Source organism: Grampus griseus (genome assembly GCF_964374135.1).
Source record: "Grampus griseus genome assembly, chromosome: 13".
NCBI classification, from domain to species: domain Eukaryota; kingdom Metazoa; phylum Chordata; class Mammalia; order Artiodactyla; family Delphinidae; genus Grampus; species Grampus griseus.
This window is the reverse complement of record NC_139007.1, coordinates 78,726,176-78,747,627: the sequence shown is the minus strand read 5'-3', so window position 1 is coordinate 78,747,627 and position 21,452 is coordinate 78,726,176. Positions and strand designations below refer to the sequence as shown.

The 21,452-nt window shown below is 45.3% G+C and overlaps 1 protein-coding gene across 8 annotated transcripts in view; it reads right to left on the bottom strand.

Moving 5' to 3' along the window:
* ARID1B (AT-rich interaction domain 1B) overlaps nucleotides 1–21,452 on the bottom strand; it is a 411,849-nt gene that overhangs the window by 6,460 nt on the left and 383,937 nt on the right. For all 8 annotated transcript variants that reach the window (XM_082668765.1, XM_082668758.1, XM_082668762.1 and 5 more), the window contains 7 exons: nucleotides 20,960–21,169; nucleotides 17,587–17,791; nucleotides 12,172–12,310; nucleotides 11,741–11,913; nucleotides 6,110–6,260; nucleotides 3,323–3,419; nucleotides 1,138–1,921 (listed from right to left, as the gene is read on the bottom strand). In XM_082668765.1, the coding sequence (XP_082524891.1) occupies nucleotides 1,138–1,921; nucleotides 3,323–3,419; nucleotides 6,110–6,260; nucleotides 11,741–11,913; nucleotides 12,172–12,310; nucleotides 17,587–17,791; nucleotides 20,960–21,169 (1,759 nt within the window). The remainder of the gene's footprint in view (nucleotides 1–1,137; nucleotides 1,922–3,322; nucleotides 3,420–6,109; nucleotides 6,261–11,740; nucleotides 11,914–12,171; nucleotides 12,311–17,586; nucleotides 17,792–20,959; nucleotides 21,170–21,452) is intronic.

The following is a 21,452-nucleotide window of genomic DNA, read 5'->3' as shown; positions in this document are numbered from 1 at the left end:
GTTCTCAAATTTTCTAAGATAGGCACATAATACTTTTGCAGTAGAAAAGGCAAGCTTTCATTTTAAAATAAGGAACATAAGTTTCCCTAGGTTGGTATAACATGGACTAAGAAATTTTTTTAAAATTTAAATATATATATATTTATTTAAACGTCTATACACACACACATAAACACACAAATACATGCGTATATTTTTACATATATATTTCCATACGTAACATGGTGCTCAGGGTCTATCTCTCTCTCGCCTCCAGTACCCTTTCTATGTAGAACTCCTTACTCCCCACCCCCCATATACATCCTTAATGTCCAGTGATTGAAAACATCCTTAATAGCTTTAATTTTCTAATCACTGCAACTGATTTCAAGCCAAGTGATTCTGAGATTTTTGGAAAAAAATTTTTATACAACTGAACCCTATTATTTCCTTTGCTGTGTTAAAAAGTACTTCAAAAATAATGCAGAAAAACTCTGGGTACTCCCAGATACTCCGAATCTCTATTTAGTATTCAGAACGCTCCGAATAGGATGAATAAGTGACATAAGCGTTCAACGGAAAGAGTTCCTCGGCCGCTATCAGCAGTGCTGCCCGGATTACAACAATTCTATGTATCCTGTCATATGAAGTTCCATACTGCACATCACGCATCTATCTACATAGCACAGTCAGTTTTCTGTTTAGCTCCTGGGGAAACTCACTGTATGTTGTTGCCAAAATTACGGAGTGACCTGCCGTCAAATCTTCTCAGGCCGCCCTAGTGTTTCATCAGCCTGGCAGCTGTTCTATTAGGCACACGTGGCAGAGATTGAGTGTTTGGTTAAGATCAAATCTTTAAGCCCAAAACACAGTCCACAGTCACTGAGGAATCCCTGGTCTCTCACATGGAGCTCTACCCTCTCACACAAATAACACTCACACGTAAAAATGCCATTTTAACTCTCGCTCTTCTCTGGCACTACTGCTTAACTCATAGGAGCGGCTTCCAACTGTAGCTCCTGCACAAAAACACGTCCTGATGGTTTGTAGTCACAGAATGGCATCCCTTTGAGATTAAGCAACTACATCCAACCTAAAGTTAAAGTTCTAGATCACAACAGGAATTCACTTCAGGAGCAGAGCCTTGGGAGTACTTACCAATATCTTTTGAGGTAATCTTCCGCCTCTGTTTCAAGACGGGCTGTGACGCTTCCACAGAGCCAGGAGGAAAGGTAATCTCCCTTCTGACTGGGGGTGGCTGGGGGGCCGGCCCCGTGACCTGGGCCGTGGGGACGGTGGGCATGACCTTCTGCATCTTCATGGAGGGGAGGAAGGGGGACTTGCTGGGAGACATGCGGCTCTCCAGGGAGCGCTGGAAGGAGGCGGGGCTGGGCGCCCTGGAGATATGATTTGGCAGCGACGGTGGCGTCTGGTAGGATGACTGAGGCGGGCGCGTGATGGGCTGCATGGAGGCTGAAGAGGACATGTAAGGCTGACGCTGGCTGACGTGAGAAGGCCACTGGCTCTCGTGGTTTATCCTTTGATCAGGTACCATCATGTCGTCCGTGCGGTTCATGCCTGGGTAAGGAGGTGTCTGTGCAGGGCCGCCGGGGCCTTGCCTGCTCTGGTAGGGATAAGGCATATCGTTGCGTGTCGCCCACATACTCTGCTGAGGCCCTTCGCTGGAAGACGACTGCATTGGGCCGCCCATCATCTGGGGTGGGATCCCGTGTGCCTGTATCTGCCCCGGGCCTTGCATCCTCTCCCTGGTGTAGGGGTACGGGTACTGTCCCTGGATGGGCCTCCTGTCGGGTCCGGAGTAGGAACTTCCGTACTGGTTATACATCTCTTGCTGCTGGTTGCCGTACTGCATGTTGTACATGTCTCCCTCGTGGCGTTTGGCTGGAGGCCCATACACGCCATCCATATGGCGCTTGTAATTCTGAAAATTCACACAAAGACAGATCATACTGATGTGCTTTTCCAGGTATAATCACACACTTGAATTATGCAGAACAGTTATTACCTGGTGGAATGTGCATTTCCAAATGAATAGGGGAAGCTCCCACAACATCTACGGACTAACAATTTTACGCACTGTATTCAGCATTGCATAAACCAGGTCACGTACTCTGAAGGAGCTTCCGCGGTTCGTTTTCATGTGCTTCAAATTTTCTGCGGGGGGGCGGGGGGGGGGAAGCCTTCTCGCCTGGTTATTTTCCAGGGCTGCAATTTGGGGAGTGTATGGTTTTGGTGACCACCACAGAGGCAGTGCTGAACAGGGGCTTGGGGATGCACTAGGGTGACTTCCGTAGGTAGAGAGAGACCTCATCGGAAGGGACTGAGCCCTTTGAGGGCCAGCCCGAAGGGGTCCTGGGTTAAACAGATTCCTTGGGCCTAACTTTACAGAAAAACTTCCACACAGAACCTGGCTCTTCAGACTGGACCTGTGCCCCCTGACACCTGACATTCCATGGCCCCGTCCCGACTTCCAGCTTGTGTGGGTCACATTCTCCATGAAAGCCTCTGAGGACAGGGCTGGTGCAGCCCTGCTCCTAACTCTCCTCCCCAGGGACGCCGGGGGTTCCAGCACTTGATCAGGGTGGGAAGCTCCTGATGAGAGGGAGGGAGGGAGATGCTCATATGCTAATTAGCGTTCTTTCACTTTACTTGAAAACTGTTTAAGATCAGTTGGTTTGATAATACAATTCACTGTAGAAACATGCTCCAATAAAATTAAATAAATGTTTAAAATCCCTTCTATTTTACAAGAGGTCTTAGACCTGAAAAGTGGTTTAGAAACAGTAAATTCCTGTGTCTGAAAAGCCATGGCATGTTGTGCAATCCTCTGCACTGGTCGTGATAACTGCAAGGTTACCTCACATACTTCACCATCTCTGAGCTGCAGCGCTGTGTAAACAGCATAAACCTAACACCTATCCTATAAAGTGAAAATAGGCGGTCATTAATATCTTACTCTTAAAAACAAATCAACTTTCACTATTAGTATGTAATATTTTAAGTTGTTTTCCCTACATATCCTCTTTAAAACATATCGACAAATTTCTGTGCTAAAATGAACACACATATGTCTAAACCATACTTGAACTTGGGCTTATTATTTACAAGGATGAAATGTCCTTAACTTCCTACGACATGTTATATTTTCAAGAGCTATTTCTAATTTTCTGATTTCAAAATCCTAGGAATATTTTTTAGCAAAAACAAACATAACCTGATTGTTATATGTCATTTTTGTTATACTTCCTAAAACTGTCCAGAAGTAGTACGAGTTTGAATTTTAAACAGAAAGCACAGAGATGCATGCCGCTCGCCAACTCACCGTCTGCTGTGGATACAGGCCCGGCTGGTGTCCTCCATATGCTGGCTGTCCTGAGGGAGGGCCTTGGCCTGGGTACTGTTGCCCGTAAGGTTCATGCCTAGAATGAGGCATTCAAAGAGAACTTCACTTACCATGGACCTCAGGCCAAGGGAGGAAGGAAGAGTCCATTTCTGGAAACCCCACTGCACCCTCCAGACAGGCGCTGGGAGCTGCAGCAGCAGTTCAGCTCCCAGCAGAAGGGGTGGCAGCACCCACTCTGGGGACGCTGCCGATCCCTGGCCGGTGGGTGGGAGGAGCCCCGCTGGACGGGGCCACCCTCCGCCTCTGAAGAGAGGCCCCGCCCATCCACTGAGGGACGGGGGAGGGCATGGCACAGGCTGATGTGAGGTATTAACGAGGGCAAGAAATAACAGGAGGGGCTTGCCTGGTGGTGCAGTGGTTGAGAGTCCGCCTGCCAATGCAGGGGACACGGGTTCGAGCCCTCCACATGCCGCGGAGCAACTAGGCCTGTGAGCCACAGCTGCTGAGCCTGCGCGTCTGGAGCCTGTGCTCCGCAACAATAGAGGCCGCGACAGTGAGAGGCCCGTGCACCGCGATGAAGAGTGGCCCCCGCTCGCCGCAACTAGAGAAAGCCCTCGCACAGAAACGAAGACCCAACACAGCCATAAATAAATAAATAAATAAATAAATCTTAAAAAAAAAAAAAAAGAAATAACAGGAGAACCAAAGAATCAAAGCAGTATTTCTAGGAGTACCAGAACATTGGCATATAATGGTGGAAAATGTTTATATGTCTTACTTTCTCATCATGAATACAAAATCTGCAAGTTTTTAAAGGGATACTTCAAAATCAATCCAAATGATACTAAGTATAGACAAAACTACTCAAAATTTCAAAGTCCTATGACCTTAAAAGGCTACAAAAAAGAATAACAGGGATGATTTAAGTACTTCTATTAAATCTTAAAATGGGAATGAGCAATACATTTATTTCATATTGAGAAATTATAAATACCATAAAAATAGCATGTTTAAAAGAGCAATGAATCGAAAACTTAAAAACTAAGCTGGTGTAGTTAGTATACTGAATCTTGTAAGAAAGAGAATACTTGGACTGAATATACTCCTAAACTGGTCAAGGAGTGAGAATAAGAAGGAAAATAAATGAATTTTTAGACTATCACATGTAAAACAGATACATGGGAAGTTTTTGCTAATGACATGGATATCTAGAAGGTAGCTTACAGTTAGGAGGAAAAAAATATAATTGACGTGGATAAAATTTCAGCTGAACAAGTAACACTTTTCAGAAGAGAAAACGAGGTAAATCCTTACGTGGTAGAGTCCAAATGACTATTAAACCCAGGCCACGCACTATTCCAGAAAGCATTCCAGAAGAAATAGAAAGGCATATTTGCTTGGGTTCCTTTAAGAATGTATGTCCCAGGATGACTGTTCTCCGTTTAATCCCATCAGCCTACCCCTCACCCCCTACCCTCACCAAAAGCTTTTCCTGGACCCTCAAAAACAAACCAAACCTTAGTAAAACCCCGATCCAGTACACTAGACATCACACAATGGTAACTGACTGAGGCAGATTTCACAAATAAACCTTCACTAGGAGGTCAGAATAAGAAGTCAAGATTCCTGAGTCACTATTAGAAAGTACCACATGGCTTTGAGCACGTGAGGCTGTGTAAACTCAAGAACCAGGCTCACAGAGAATGCTAGAAAGAAACCTTACTCGGTAAAACAGTGATTTTTCAAACCTTTTTTCCTTTGTGTTAAACCAGGGACACCTCACTACCTAACCTATAGCATGTGTACTGAGGAAAGGGGAGCAGTGTGGACGGAGGCCTCACCACATGGGATTCCAAGGAAACGATGGAAACCATTGCCTGTCCTGAGAACTGCCCGCGCAGCGACAGTTAGAAAAGGAGCCTTCTACTGCACCTCCACTGGTTTTCTTAAAAAATGTTAAATCGAAGCCTTTGTTTCTGAGCACTTCTCCGTTAGGGAGGTAACGAATATGCCAACCAAAGGAAGGGGCTTCCGTGGTTAAGGACCAAGGTCAGGAGCCTTCTTCACACAAAGAAGTCCCCCCTAAGCCACTATTTTAGGAGGGAGCTTCCTCTCAGAGACGTTTCAATGACTTTCCTTCTATCTTATTAAAATAATCTGGGCCAGTAGTGCAACCTTACTTGACATTTTAATATCAAGATGCTGTCCTGAAAAAAAAAAAAAAAAAAAAGCTGCCCTGGCTTTTCTCAGAGATGTTTATTAAGGAACAAAGTATTCCCTCCCTGTTTAAAATGTTCACAGTGGAAACAACTGAAAAAACAACACCTGGAAGACCTTACCAAGAACCACTACCATTGAGCCTGCTGGCAGCCCAGTGTGGTACCACTGCCCAGACCTCAGCCTCCGGGAGACAGGCTGGCGCTGAGGTCACAGGAGGAGCCAGGTGTGGAGGCTCGAGGCGGCGGTCTCGGTGTGGTGACAGCCCTGGCTCTTGCATCCTGAGAGAGGAGACTCTTGCCCTGGCCAGCCCAGCCCCAGCATATTTCTCATTTGTGCTTTTGGGCACTCGCTAATAAAAATACAGCTGTACTTGGTGGCCTGGGGACAAGGTCCTTCTCCCCAGTCCTGTTACAGTCGTCGACTGAAGGCAGCCACCTGACGCGCACAATCCTTTGAAACTCCATCGGCTCCCCGGGCTCAGAAGTGTGTGTTTGAGGAGGGCAGTTTCTAGTGAGTCACCTCATCTTCATTTTAGGAAACACTCACCTTCGATCGTAACTGGCTCCATAGGGAAACGGCTGCCGCTGCCCCATGCCTAGACTGGACATCGCTCCAGACGGACTCTGGTTGTACATGTCCTGCATGCTGCTGGCGGCCATCTGTCCTTGCGTCATAAACGGCTCGCTACTTCCAGGCACTGCAATATTTTCAGGAACAGATGAAAAATTAAGCACTTTCAAAAGCCAAAGGGCCCAAACATCCCTTTCTAGTCATTGCTGTTATCCTTAATATGACAGACAACAATACCGATGAAAGCGCATAAGGTCTGGAGTCAAGATGGGCCCTGTTGGGGCAGGATTCTAAGATGGACCCTGAGGTCCCCCTTCCCCACCCCCGTACACACCTTGTATGAGTCTCTCCCTCTGAGTGTGGGTAGAACCTACAAATGGGATAGGATGTCACTCCCAGGATTATGCTACATCACAGGGCAAAAGGGATTTCACAGATGTAATTAAAGTCACTCATCAGCTGGCTGAACTAACCAAAAGGGAGAGCACCTACGTGGGCCCTTTAAATCAGCATCTAGAGGTGAGAGACAAGCAAGTCGGAGACACTCTCCCCCGCTGGCCTGAGAGGCCCAAGTGTTAGGAACGACGGAAGCCTCCAGGAGCAGAGAAGGCCCCAGATGACGGTCAATAAGAAAACGGGACCTCAGTCCGACAACTGCGAGGAAACAAATTCCACCAGCAACCTGAACAAGCTCAGAAGAAATGGAGTCCCGGCTGACAGCTTGATTTCTGCTGTGAGCTGAGAACCCACAGAAACTGCGAGGGCATACGTGTATGTTGTTTTAAGCCACAAGTTTGTGTTATGCAGTAATACAGGAAGCGAACACAGGCCCAGATCCATACTTATTTGGGTAAGCTGCTGAACTTCTAAGTTTAATTCCTTGTCTATAAAATGTGGTTGGGAATATCATCTCATGGAATGGTTGTAAGGAAGAGATGAAATATATAGGGAGAGTTACTTCCCTTCCCTTTTAGGAAAAAAAAAAAAAAAGTGAAAACCTTAACATAACCACCCATGCGCTGACTCACTCTAAAATCAGGATGAAGAAAATCACTAGGGAGCTAAGAACAGCTCAAGAAGGGATGAGATACAACTATTTCTAACAAGGGGTAGAGTGTCAATTAGGTCAAATATGCAAATTAGCATTAGCTCAGAGCCTGAAGGAAATTGAATTGGGTCAGGCCCAGAAACTAGCCTGTAGGCAAATTAAACATTTTAATGCAAATCTTAATTGATATACAGTACTACCACCACCTGAAGGTTACTTTTATGTTCCATGGGATAAAAGCCGATTAAAATTTTGTGGGCTGATAAAATGTTTGGCTGGTAGAGAGGTGCAAATAGTGAAGCCTGACGCTGGCAGAATGTGTTTTGCTTTGTAAGGTGCTTTCACGTACTTTATATCTTACAAGATCTTAAATCAACCTGCAGTAGAACCAGTTTTGAGGTTACTTTCCATTTTACAGATGTAAAAACAGACAGACAGAAATAAGAAAGATAATTAAAGCTAAATAACTTAATTCCCTAACATAAAGAGTTCTTAAAAATTAATAAGGAAAAAGACAATCAAATTAAAAAATGGGTGAACACGTCGATGGACATTCACAGGAAAAGACAAATAAATGGCAGCTCAATATATGAAAAGATGTATGATCTCATTTATAATTAAGGAAATCCAAGTTAAAACAACTGTGAGGCTTTCCCCCTCTCCCAATCTGATTGGCAAATATTAAAACCACTGATAATAATCATTCTTGGTATGGGAGGACCCACATGCTCATGTTAAGAGTATTAAATTGGTATAACTTGCCCATACCTGCTATGATAGGCTATATTTTGGTGACCCCCCCCAAAGAAGCACACCTCTGGTGTTCCGTTCATAGCTTGTGGAGTCCCACCCACTAGGAGGCTGGGCACCAGCAAATGTGACGCAGCAGAGAGTTGTGAGCGGCTGCACTCTTGGAGTGCTCCTTCTGGAACCCGTCTACCATGTCACGAGGCGCCCAAGGAGCTCCACGGAGAGGCCCTGTGGAAAGGCCCCACGGAGCAGGCCCCCACCAACAGCTCCAGGAGCTCCCAGCAGAGCCTCCAGGTGACACAGCCATTCAAATGACACCCCAGCTCAGCAGAGCTCTCCGTCAGGCTTCAGTGGACAGCGGCCCCTCAGAGCCCCAGCTGAGCACGTGTGGAGCCCAGGGCCACCCCGCCCATCACAGGCTGTGAGACAGAATCAAGTGTTGTTGCTAAAGCTACTAAGTTTGGGGATAGTTTGTTACAATAGTAGAAGATACTCAGTAAATGAAAGAAGAATTCTTATCCTTTGATGCGGTTATTCTCCTTCTAGGAATCTATTCACAGAAACACTCTTACAAGTGTGAAAAAACAGCCATACTTCAATAATCGCTGCATCATTATTTATAATAGCAAAATATTATGAAACAAACCATCCATTGCTAGAGCATTAAAAAGAATAAGTAGGACTGTATGTGTAGATGCTAATAAATATTCAACATACGCTGTTTGGGCTTCCCTGGTGGCGCAGTGGTTAAGAATCTGCCTGTCAAGGCAGGGGATACGGGTTCGAGCCCTGGTCGGGGAAGATCCCACATGCCGCTGAGCGACTAAGCCCGTGCGCCACAACTACTGAGCCTGTGCTCCAGAGCCCACGAGCCACAACTACTGAGCCTGTGCTCTAGAGCCCACGAGCCACAACTACTGAGCCCACGAGCCACAACTACTGAGCCCGCGAGCCACAACTACTGAAGCCCACGCACCTATAGCCCATGCTCTGCAACAAAAGAAGCCACCGCAGTGAGAAGCCCGCGCACCATAACGAAGAGCAGCCCCCGCTGGCCTCTCTCTGCAACTAGAGAAAGCCCGTGTGCAGCAACGAAGACCCAACACAGCCAAATAAAAATAAAAATAAACACACGGTTAAGTTAAACAATATATAAATATTCACTTATTGTTCACTTACAAGCAGTTAATCAATCAATCCCTCAATCAGTGATGAATTAAGTGAGTAGGTGGGGAAGGCAGGCAGGTGGACAGGTGGGGCCGAGGCTACTCAGGGCTGCTGAATCTTAGACTGGGCTCTTTCATCTACTCCACCACCACACTACAGGTCGGCAGCAGGAGCGACAATACCGACACCAACAACAGGAAGTGTGATGGCCACTGATGTTGGTCGTTCAACAAAAATTCAGAGCGCCACCAAGCTCGCCGCCACGGTATGGTGAACCGAGGAATGGAAAACTTCATTATACAGGGGGTAGGGCGGTAAGAAAATATGTTTCCTGTGGGTTTTCTGCTTATCTGCTTTAATTTGATACTAAATATACCAGCACCGTAAGGTAGCAGGTGAGCTGAAATAGACTGGGGAAATGCGAGGCAGAGCTGCCCGCTGAACCACTGTACCATTCACACGGTTGATGAAAACACGTTGTAGAGCTACCTAGTGTCTAGCCAGGTGATCCAGTCACCCCCCACTCCCATGTTTATTTTCATTATAAAACAATTAGCGGCGTAAGGAAACAAAAGAAACAGAACTCTTGCTGTCTAACGCAGCATATGGGTAGGATGTTGGAATACTTTACAATAACTTTTGAAACCAGATTCCAAAACGTCATTATTTTTTCCATGTTATTGTCATATTTTCAGAGTCTAAAAATGTTATACATCCACCAACAGCACTAACAACGTGTTCCTTCTAGCGTCTCATACCACTAAGGAAGACACCTAACGCCAACACTCACAAAGCTTTCGAATTTCTGAGCTTATGGATCTACTGCATGTTCTGCAAAATCTTTACTTGGAATAAGCAGCTCGTAAACCTTTTGGAAGGAAAAATTATAGATCATCTTGCTTTGTATAACAGATATCTGAAATACATATGAAATACAATCTCATTTGTTAATTAAATGGTAATATGCCCAACATCTAAAAATTTGAGATTATTCATTTTTATTTTGCATTGCTCTGTAATACCTGTGAAAGCCAAGGCTTCGGGGCTTTATGTTTCTCTCTACTCAAGACAGTATCAAGAAATTCATGTACCCCAAACATCTAAATACAGCAGAAGTACTATTATTCAAGGGATCCCAGAATAAGTACTTCCATAAAAATATTATTCACCATTTTTCTGTACGCTTTTCAAAAAATATTCATAGCATGCCTCAATGTCACAGGACTCAACTGCATCTGGAAGTGTGCCAACAACATTTGGCACGTGGATGCCACTGGAGGAGCTAAAACGGGCTTAGATGGCTACAGTCTCAGGGCTACGGGAGTGCTGGGGGCTGATACCCACGAAGGAGAACCCCACCCTGGGTGTTCGCTAATGTTAGTGAGAACTCTCGGTGACCTCGTCCATCCTACAGCTGTCGATACCACTTCTCTGCTTAGTTCTCCAAGATTATACCTAATTCCAACGCTCTGCCCAGCTCCAGACATACACTCCACAACTTACCGCCCTGACTTATCCACAAGTCAACTCGGGATTTCCTTCTCTAGCTTGTTCATTTCCCAGATGTCCACACCACAGGTAGTAACAGCCAACCTTATTTCCCTCTCTTTCCCAACTGCCCACACTCAGGTGGTAACATCTTCACCCTCTCAGTCACCATCACTTGGTTCTTCTCCCCACGTTCAGTCCATCAGCACATCCTGTTGTTTCTATCCCCCAACGTATATACCGGGTGGGTCCACTTCTCAAGCTCCCTGCTGGGGTCTGACTCCAACCCATCACCTCTCCCTGGATTATGACAGTGGTCTCCCCATCTCCACCCTCACCTCTCTCCACTATGTTCTCCATAAATATCCAGTTATTTACTTATTTATTTTTAACAAAAAATCCAGTCACCTCACTTCCTGCATAAAACCCCAAACTCATCAACGTGCCCAGGAAGGCACAAAGGCTCTGCCCCGTCGGCCTCGACGTGCTCAGCTTGCCCCCTGCTCTCTGTGCCCAGGAGCCTTGCACCTCCTCAAACACACCAGCCCCGCTCCTGCCTCGGCCTCCCCAACTTACTCCCGCTCCCCACGTCTCAGCAGATAACTGACAGTTCCTCTGAGCCCTCTCCTCCCCACCACCCTCCTTAGGAGATGCCCCTCCTTCCATGACCGTCACCCAACGTCATTGCTCTTTGTGTCCTTTCTTGCCTGTTTGTTTCCTTCCTTCCATCAACCACCATCCTTAACCATATATATGTAGTTTAACTTACTTTTTGTTTCTTGTTTGTAGACCGTCTGGTTTACCAGCATTCTACCTGGCACTCAGCCCCATGCCCAGGTCATGCCATGACGACCATGACACCAACTCCAGGCTGCACTGGGAGCACGTTTGCTTACAATACATACCAGTCACTCTTCTAAGGGCTGTGTTTACGTGCATTAACTCAATTAATCCTTGTGGCCCATTATTATCCCCATTTCTAGATGAGGAAACAGACGTACAGAGATGCTAAGTACTGTGCCCAAGGCCAGAAATTTAGTAGGCTGGGGAGCTGGGACTCAAATATGTCTCGAATGGATCAGTGAATCAGTCATGGGATGGCAGACAGAAGAACACCCTCTGGACCAACTCTGCAGAGGCCCCTCGGCATTTACCTTTTCTCATTCCTCCAAAGGGGTCCTTGTTGGGCTCGTAGGGCATCCTGCCCATCACTTCTGGCATGCTCATGCCCTGCTGGTACGGGGCGCTCGGAGTCATGGAGTTGCGTTTTGGGAATGATGAATCACTTGCGTCTGAGAATGGGTCGTGCACACTGACTGTACTGCTTCTGATAAGATGAGAGACATGAAAGCTTAACGACAGAGCATTAGTCACCTCCAAACACTTACTGAGAAAATAAGCCAACCTTGAAATCTGTACCTGCAAAAACCATCCAAAGTAAAGCATATGAATAAAACTAGTGGTAGTTAATATTTACAAAACTCACTAGAGAACACCATTGCCTCTCTCTATAAAAACTTTGCTCCAGAAAAATGAAAATAGACAAATCTGATTTTGTATGGCTCACCGAGATGTTTCAACATACCTTCCACCTTGCATTGGGGTAATCTGTCCGTGAGGGGTGGAGGCCGGAGTCGGTGGCTTCAGGTCACCTGGAACCTCTGCCATGGAATTACTGCCAGTTGACTGGGGAGTCTGTGGACCTTGCAAGGATCCTGAGTTAGCTGATAGTAGTAGTACCAAGAGAAAATGGGGGAAAATCTAGAGGTTATCAAGTAAGCTCATCCTTGATAGTTATTGAAAAAAAAAAAAAAAAAAAGGAAAGAAAATAAGACATCATCTTATGTAGAAGTAGTAACAATATCCATTGCTGGTAACAATGTAGTAAAATTAATTGCTCTTACATTGTTTACAGTGAAAATTAGTAAAAGCTTTTTTTGGTAAACGATTTGGCAACACACTTCAGATGTGAGCCATAAAATATATTTATACCTTTTGACTGGGTAATTGCTTTATCCCAAGAAAATAATCTAATATAAAGAAGGCTTTCGGCAGAAAAATGTTTATTTCAGTGTTGTTTATAATGGAGATAATCTGAATATCTGAGAATAAGGAAAAATGGCATGAAAAGTTTGGTATATCAATTTGATGGACGATTAGAAAAATTATCTGGGTCTTAGGCAATGAGAAGTGTTTCCGTTGTAAAGCAACGATACAAAGTAATAAAGAGCTTTATATCATTTCAGTACCTTCTCAATGTCTGGATATGTCTGTGCTGTCATTAACAGTCATCTTTAGAGCTATGAAATCTTATTTGTTATTTACAGAACACAAGTCATATTGGTTTGGAGTTCTTTAATGTCAGCATCAGAGGTACAAGACTTGGCTTTAACTATAATTACATTAGAATAACAGAGCTCAGAACTGAGCAGATCTTTTAAAAACTTAAGTGGGATTCTTGCAAACAATTAACCCCACCTGAAAACATAATATTTTAAGGGCTCTTGCTTTATCATTGATCACAGTCTTTAGCATGTCAGATGTTCAATAGATACTGGTTTCACTTATTAATTAAGCAACTACTAATTGAATGAATAAAGTGCTTGCTATATTGTAGGCTGTTTTCTACCGCTGGATGCAGCAAAGACGGAAAAAGACAAGAATTCCTGCCCCCATACAGTTTACAATGACTACTTTCAGAATGGTAACCCTAACACACAGAATTAATGGCTGCTTGTAAACAATAATATTGCGTATGTTACTATCCATAGCTCCTCTCCTATGGAGTTCCAAAGGCTCACCACAGCTACCACCACCCACACTTTAGAGGAAACGGAGTTGAACAAATCACTGGAGACTACAGAGTGTGCTACAAAGGCGTAAGAAACAGCAATGAGCCTGTTGCTTCTCGTCAGAAAGCCTCAGCTGAGCCCAGACTTTGCTAGCGAGGCCAGGTCTGCCCGGTCCTGGGTCCTGGCCGTGTCGAGAATGAACACTGACGACTACGCTAGCCAACGGGGAGCTTGTTCCGTAATATCTCCCCTGGGTGCCCAGGGCTGGAGTGACTCAGGGACGTTCTCACAGGTGCCAGGAAGACTAACTTCAAAAGTAGGTATCTTCTTAGATGTAGATACCTTAAAATAAAAACTTACCAACTCATGCTTCCAAACCAAATTTTGGTAAAACCCTGGAAATGCATATTTAAAAAGGAGATATAATAAAAGAAAAAAGTAGAGTCTTTTACAAACGTATAAGGATAACCCTACACATATGACTGCACCGTAGAGCTGGCAGGAGGAATAACTGGTTTCTTACATCAAGAAGCAGATTGTACAGCAGTCTGTACATCTTCTGTGGAACACGGCTCACAAGGCTGTGATCTCAGAATGACCCTTATTTACAAGTATTCACATTTACAGCTAATAAGGAAAAAAAAAACAGGAAAAATTCTCCCCTCTTGCCAGTGTGTTTTCCTTTCCTTTTAGGAAAAAAAAAAAAAAAAAAGAAGGCAGCCAGGAGGCTGGCTCTCCAGGATATCCCCACCTTGTGCCAGAAGTTACAGATGTATACTCGAAAGTAAACAATGCAAAGGTTACTGAAGGTTAAGTGCATCCACACACTTGAGACTGTACAGCCAGACTCCTAGCTGGGAAGATAATTTACACAGCATGAACCCGGTGCCCCAGCTCTGGCTGGGGTTACGGGAAGTAGGGTGGGGAGAAGAGCAATAGCTGGTATGTCTCAGGTCTACAGCGACCAGAGGTCACCCAGAGGGCACCTCTGTTTATAACCCGAGCCCCTTTCTCATTTATCTTCCCACTGAGGATTCCCTAGTTGGATCCATGACAATCCATGACAAGTTCTGTGACATCACCCGTCAGCTAATAATAGAAATGCAGTCAGCCACCTGCCAGCAAAGATGGATGGGTTTTTGGTTACAGACTTACTAACTGAAAGGGGAGCTTCCTGCCACCTCCCCGCACTCCTCCCAGGCGGGTCCCCTCCCCGCCCCTCCCCGACTCTAGCTTACAGGCGGGCCCAGGCCACCTGGGGAGGCGATTCCTGTGACCGTTCATTAGATCTCCACAAACTTTTACAGTCTGTTATAACAAGAGCCCGCCGGCACCTCAGAGATGCAACCACACCCCCAGTCCTTGCTCAGGCTTCATTCAGGAGCCTTCCTTTGGCTGACTTACTCTAGTCCCCGGAAGACACAACCTGGATCTCTGGCATGAGAAACCACACAGCCACTCAACAATGAAGATCCTGGTGCAGCCCCCAGGGCTAAGGGGTGATACCTCTCAGGGGCTGACAGGATTGAATTTCAGATCAGTATCAGCTGCATCAAATCAAAACTAGAATGCAGAGGGATGACTTAGAATGCTAAGTCATTAGCACTTAGGATTTAAGTTGGTTCAGAATGACCATTTGAAAAAACCGTCTAGAATGTTTCTTAGGAATCTTTTAGTTGTTTGCCTGGATGTACTCGTAAGGAATAAACTACAGTTATGTTCTTATGGGAAAAACCGACTTCAAAGAACACAAACATTGGTTGAAAATTAGTTAAAAAAAATTTTGTAGTATATGAGGCCCTGACACGGCAAATACCTGGGAATAATTTGTTTCCCTTCTCTGACAATAAAAATGTTTCAGAGGCATTTTCCTTAATGATAGGTCTGGAATCAAAGAGGCGACAATGCACAGATGCTGGAGGAGATGCCTGGTCTTTGGTTGAGAGGCTGATGTGACTCACTGCCCTACTGCCCAGTCCGTGTGTCCGTCTCTCTTGCTGAGTGGTGTGCAGAGCACATGAGCCAAGCAGACTGGCCCCGTGCACCCTTCACGATGCCTTCCAGGCCTTGCACTGGCTGAATGGCTAGACTCAGGAAGCTTTCCTCCCCTGCTTCCTGTTTCACAGGACTTGGGCTCCATTTGGACCACTAAGAAGAATGTATTATCAGAAGTGCATCTGCAATCCAAGCTCTTTTGTGCAGTTAAAGCGATAATGTTGCCATAAAAACGGTAGTTTTAAAAAAAAAGGGGGGAAAGGAAAGAGCTGACTGTTAAGAGAACAGGCCCTGTACTTTCTGAACTATCTATACCTCAGCAGGATTTCTTGTACTGAAGCTGATGCACACTGGGAGAGCTATTCTCCATACAGAAGTGCAGACCATTCAGTGACATGAGTTCTTTCCTGGCAAATAAAATATACTTTTAGATCTGTGCAGACATTGCCACTTTGGTCCCTACACCCCACCGGGTTTTTATTTTGGAAAAATAGTTTCAGAGCTGTTCACAGGCAGCTTGTTAATGTGGTGAGATTTTCGAAATTAGATTTCCCCGTTTTTAAAGTACACCATAACTGGCAAAGGCTGTGAATCTTTAAGGGTGGGGTTAGAGAGGAGGACTTCTCTATTTGTATTTAGAACCAACAGATCTATCTCTAGGTATGCTCATTACAAGTGCACCTTGGGCCTAAAAAGTATTTATTTGAGATCTCTAAGTGGCCTTAGATATTGGCATCGCCATCCAGATATCAGCTAGAGGGAATAATTAAAGGAGAAACAACTCCTTTCTTTGGCTCACAGATACCACGTCCTATGTGTAAACAGTTTACCGATTACAGCGCTACTTTAAACACAGGTGTAGTAGGCACACCTACCTCTCTAATGCCAGAGCCAGATGTCTGAGATCAAGGCCCGGTTTTCCCACTCACTAGCAATAATGGGCCAGTCTGCTTAGATTATTTATTTATCGAATTTTTGAATTTTATTTTATTTATTTTTTTATACAGCAAGTTCTTATTAGTTATCTATTTCATACAAATTAGTGTATATCAGTCTGTTTAGATTTTATGTGCCTCAGTTTTCTCAGGGATTTTAGAACAGTATCTTTATCACAGGGCTAACATGAAGATTAAATGATTAAAGCACTTAGAAGAGCGTCTGGCACACTGTCAGTGCTCAAGAAATACTGGCAATGAGCTATGATCATCTGACCGCAGAGCAAGCCTCTGCTGGGGGAAGTGGCAGGTACAATCAGCCCCATCTTGTATGCAGGACAGTGTGACTAAGCGTGGACCACCCCAGGGCTTGGACACGGCCAGAAACAGACAACAGAATGATCAAATTTAACTTGAGTGAGGTCACCACCCAGAACTAAGGATGATGCAAGTTTCTTCCCATCTCTAATATCGTATTTATCAGAATATAATGATCCAGTAATATCAAATTTGAAACACTAACAGGCAGAACAAAAGCTAGCGGGAGAGCTGAAAGAATGGCAGGGTCTCCAACAGCTGAGTGAAGAGATAGGAGAGAAGGCAGGTATCATCAATATGATTTTGCTTATGAGAATTTAAGTGAATCACCATTATTCCTAAGCGGTATTTTAAGATTCCTGACCTTGGGGTCAAAGTTAACTGGACTACTCTTTCTCAGAAATAGGGCTATATAGACCTTTATCTTGACAGTCTGCTGAATTCCCTACAAGCAGAAACTTGCTTGGCAGGGGATATTAAAAACTAAGTCCAAATTTCGTTTTGTTAACGTACAAATCGGAGTGTCTCTGACAGAGGCAGAGCTGGTAGAAGCTGGCCGTTAAATCCGCAGAGTGGCGTTTCCAGCATCAGCACAGGTTACTGGGGAGACTTATTTTGACGGTTAGATGGAATATTTTAAAATAATTGTATAAGGAATAAAGGTATAAAACTCAGAATTCCAAAGTCTACTTTGGCTAAAAAAAGGTAAAGCAAAAGAACCGTGCCTTCAAAGTGCTGACCAGAAATGACAAGACCCCCAATTTTATTCTTTCTTCCCTTAAGCACTGCCAACGGGGTCTAATTAAACAGACAAGGCAGAAGAGAACACCCCTGGCTCTCTAAGATCCCAGTTTGCTCTGCTCGCTTTACTCTGAGCGGCCTTCTTAGAGCCTGGGAGGGACTCCATGGGGGCGGGGTCCCCGGCTCGACCGCCGCTACAGCTGCAGCACCACCACTTACCAGGAGAGGGCGGCTGGAGCTTGGGCTGCTTCTTGGTGTCTCCCGTGCTGAAGACTTCCGGCGGGGGCTCCTCCCCTCGCTCAGTCTTGCACTCAAAGGCAAACAGGTACTGAATATACTGCTTTTTCAGGGAGCTCGCTGCACTGCTTGAAGTGCCGACATTTAGGTTGGTTGCCAGCTCGCGCCACTTCTTGTTTTTATTAACCTGGCAAAAAAAAAAAAAAAAAAAAAAAAGGCAGGATCATTGGTTTGCAGCAAAGTGGCTTGTTTAAAGCCAGGAGACAAAAGAAAAGCACTTAATGTCCTGTTTTACTTTTTTTTTTTCTTCACTTGCCTCTTTTAACTAATGCTCCTTATTCCCACTCAGTAGTGCATAGACAGCATTTACAGTTATAAAACCATTAAGGAACCTGCTGATAGCTACACAGAAAGCACTGCTCGTGGAGATTCTTCTGCCTGGTGCATCTTCTAACGCCTCACGCTCTTCCAGAGCTGGTGCTGTCCGGGCCCAGCAATTTACCTCTGAGCAAATGTACGCTCTCGCTCACACTCATCCCCATACCACTTCTTATCTTTAAAAAAAAAAAAAAAGGGTGTCTAAAAAACTAACATAAGAAGCAATAACAGAACTATTTGGCAAGGTAAGTGTTTGGGCCTTAATATGAAAAACAATATCTTCTTCCAACAGCCGCAAGCTTCCGGAAAGATGAGCCTATAATTTTGGTCCGTGCCCAGCCTCTCACGAGGCTTTCTTGTGGTGTTGGGTGAATAAGGCCCCAGCCAAATGACCCCAACTTAAAAGCCTGGCCGAAGCCATCAGCCCTGTCTGAGCTGTGGAGGCAGCAGGTCGCTGACATGGCAGCACCTGTGGGCTTGGGAAGGGGTGCACAGGACTACCCAGTGTTCCCAGTCACACTTCGGATGGAGGGAACACAACTGCAAAAAGAGAAGAGAAAAAAGAAAGGAAATCCTCAAATGTTATAAAAGGATTTGAGGAATTACTTTAACCTTTTGATTCCCACGTGGGAACACAGTTACATGACACTGAGACACGAAGGACACGTGAAGGCCTGCAAATACTTGGGGAATATTTTGCCTTTAGACGTTTCCTGTGTTAAGTAGCATAGGTTAAGGGGACAGTGAGTTTTAATGACATGTTCAATTTTTGCATTCAAACTTTCTCACAAAGCTCTTTATGTCCATTTACTTAGTACTAAACGGTGCATGATAAGCCATGGAATACTCCTGGGAACGCTCAATGCCATTTTTGTTACTTAACGCCAGGCTGCAACAAGCAGGCTTGCAATTGCTTCCCAAACAGTAAGCAGAGCGCTGCCTGATATACCCTGAATGAGCTGATCTGTCTGTGGCTGCAGCACCTATTCCAACCACATCTGATGGCCACCAGGTAGAGCGCCAGACAGGGTGTGAGCAACAGTGCTGCCAAGGAGCTCATCACCGCTGTGAATCACTGCTACGTTCAAGCAGCTTCATTAGCTAAGCCAGCAGAGTCCTGCTCACAGACCCAACATGGGAATACACACTACTGACAGAGTGAGGTGTCTAGACGATCCCTACGCTGCTGCGAGGGGTGACACCCAATTGTTTGGCGTCCTGGGGATTCTAAAAAATCTGTCAGGGGGTCTAGGTGTAAAGAAAGAACGGTCAGGGGAGTCTATGCCCATAGGAGAAATGTCAGGGGTGTCTAGAGAGGAAAGGTCGGGGGGGTCTATGCTCAGAGAGGAAAGGTCAGGGGTGTCCAGGTACAGAGGGGAAAGGTCAGAGGGTTTAAGTGCAAGAGAGAGGTGTGTATCCTGACCTCTCCCTTCACTGACCACCACTCACACCTGGTCTGCATCCTATGATTTACCATCTGATCAGGCAGTCTGGGGTCAAGCTCTGATTGCTTCAGTTGTAGGCCTCGGGTCTCGGGTGGGAGGAGGCACCTCAGGGAGGGCTGAGAACAAAGGCCTCTCCTGCATCCCCAAGAGCTGTGTGGCACCGAGACCAGGGCGGGCCCTCGGTGATACCTGTGGATTACACGACCTGCCTTTGGATAGCGAGGCCCCGCACCACCTGAGGCCCGAGCAGCTACTTTCATTGATCTGGGTGGGAGCCCAGGTATTGACAGGTTTTAAATTCTCCCAGGTGGTGCTAATGAACAGCTAGGTCTGAGAACTACGGGCAGAAATAAGGGCTTGCGTTTTGCAATCAGACAGACCTGGCCTCACCACCTAGCCTGAGAATCCCTGGACCACAACATTGTACAGTCAGCCTTCCGTGTCCCTGGGTGATGCATTTGTGAATTCAGCCAACTTCAAATTCAAAGAATCAAAAAAAAAAAATTCCAGAAAGTTCCAAAAATCAAAACTTGCATTTGTACCAGCAAATATTTAGGCAGCATTACATTTTATTGGATATTGTAAGTAATCTAGAGATGATTTAAAGTATACGGGAGGTTGTGTGTAGGTTATATAAATAAGGGACTCGAGCTCTGAGGATTTTGGTGTTCGTCGGGGTCCTGGAACCAATCCCCCATGGATCCCAAGGGACAACTGTACTTCATCTTGTTACATCTCTTCTTCAGGGCTGATGACCTTGCATTTCACGGGTATTGAGAAAAAAAGTGACAAGAAAAAGCACAGTGCCCAGGACGCAGTGGGCACTCACCCCTTAGGACACTTTCCCCCATTCTACTTCGGGACATGGATATACAAACCAGACCCAATGCTAAAAACTGGGCTGAGACTGGGGAGGAAAGTGTGGCCTCTAGGGTACAAAATTGAAAGGGGAATTGCAGGGGAGGCATCTGCACAACCCCAAAACGAGTGCCTCCTGGAATTCTGCACTCCGGGTGCCACTTCTGCCCATGCCAGTCCCAGCCCTGTGAAAAAGGGACAGCACTGCTCTTCTCGTCGCCCAGGTATGGTGGACGTGGTCTTAGAAGGATGACTTAGTTTTCTTGCTCAATTGCTCTGGATAGAGGGAAACAGTGAATTTTTGATTTATATCTAATCTAGACAACTTAGTCATTTGCAAAACATTTTTATTTACTATGAAATTCTGACAGATTCAGTAGAATTCTGGAGCTGTCAGGGACCCGAAAGCAAAATCTAGCCCAAATGTCTCATCTTACAGATGAGGACTGAGACCCATATAAATGACCAAGATCACTCTGCGAGTGGGCAGCGGATCCGGGTCCCTGGCCCCAGCACCCTCCCCCTGCAGCACATGAACATGGATCCCAGTAAAGGTGACCTTCCCAGGGGCTTCGCTTTTTCTTTGTGAGAAAAAAATTCGAGTCTGTATATTCAAAGAAAGCTGCTGTAAGAGCTTATCTATAGCATCTCCTCATTCATTCATTCATTCTCACCTGTGCCAAACCTCCAATCTCTTTAACGCAGACATAGAGTCGGAACAGGTCCAGGGGCTTCTTGCCCACCGCAGGCAGACTTGAGACCGGGGAGCCTCTCTCCTCCATGAAGGTGAGGTATCGGTCTACCCAAAGCTTTCTCTCTGGCTCATTCCCCAATTCATACACCTTTGTGATCTTTTCGCCAGTGGTGGTGGATGAGCTGGACTTCTAGAGCCCAGAAGGAGCATTTGGAGATGGGGCATGGGTGGGCAGAGGGAAAGGGAAGAAGGTGAGAAAAAAGTAATGAGCTACCAAATACAAGAAGAGAAGAAATTTTAAAACTACTGCTATCACACAACAATTAGGAATGAAGGCTACTAGTTCAGGCACAAAGTATACATTGTCTTAATTAAGAATTTACTTTGACTTTAAATAAAGGGCCCAAACTCCCCCTTTTATATACTTGAAAAACAAAAAGAAAGGAACAAAAACTTTCTTTTACTTTATCAAT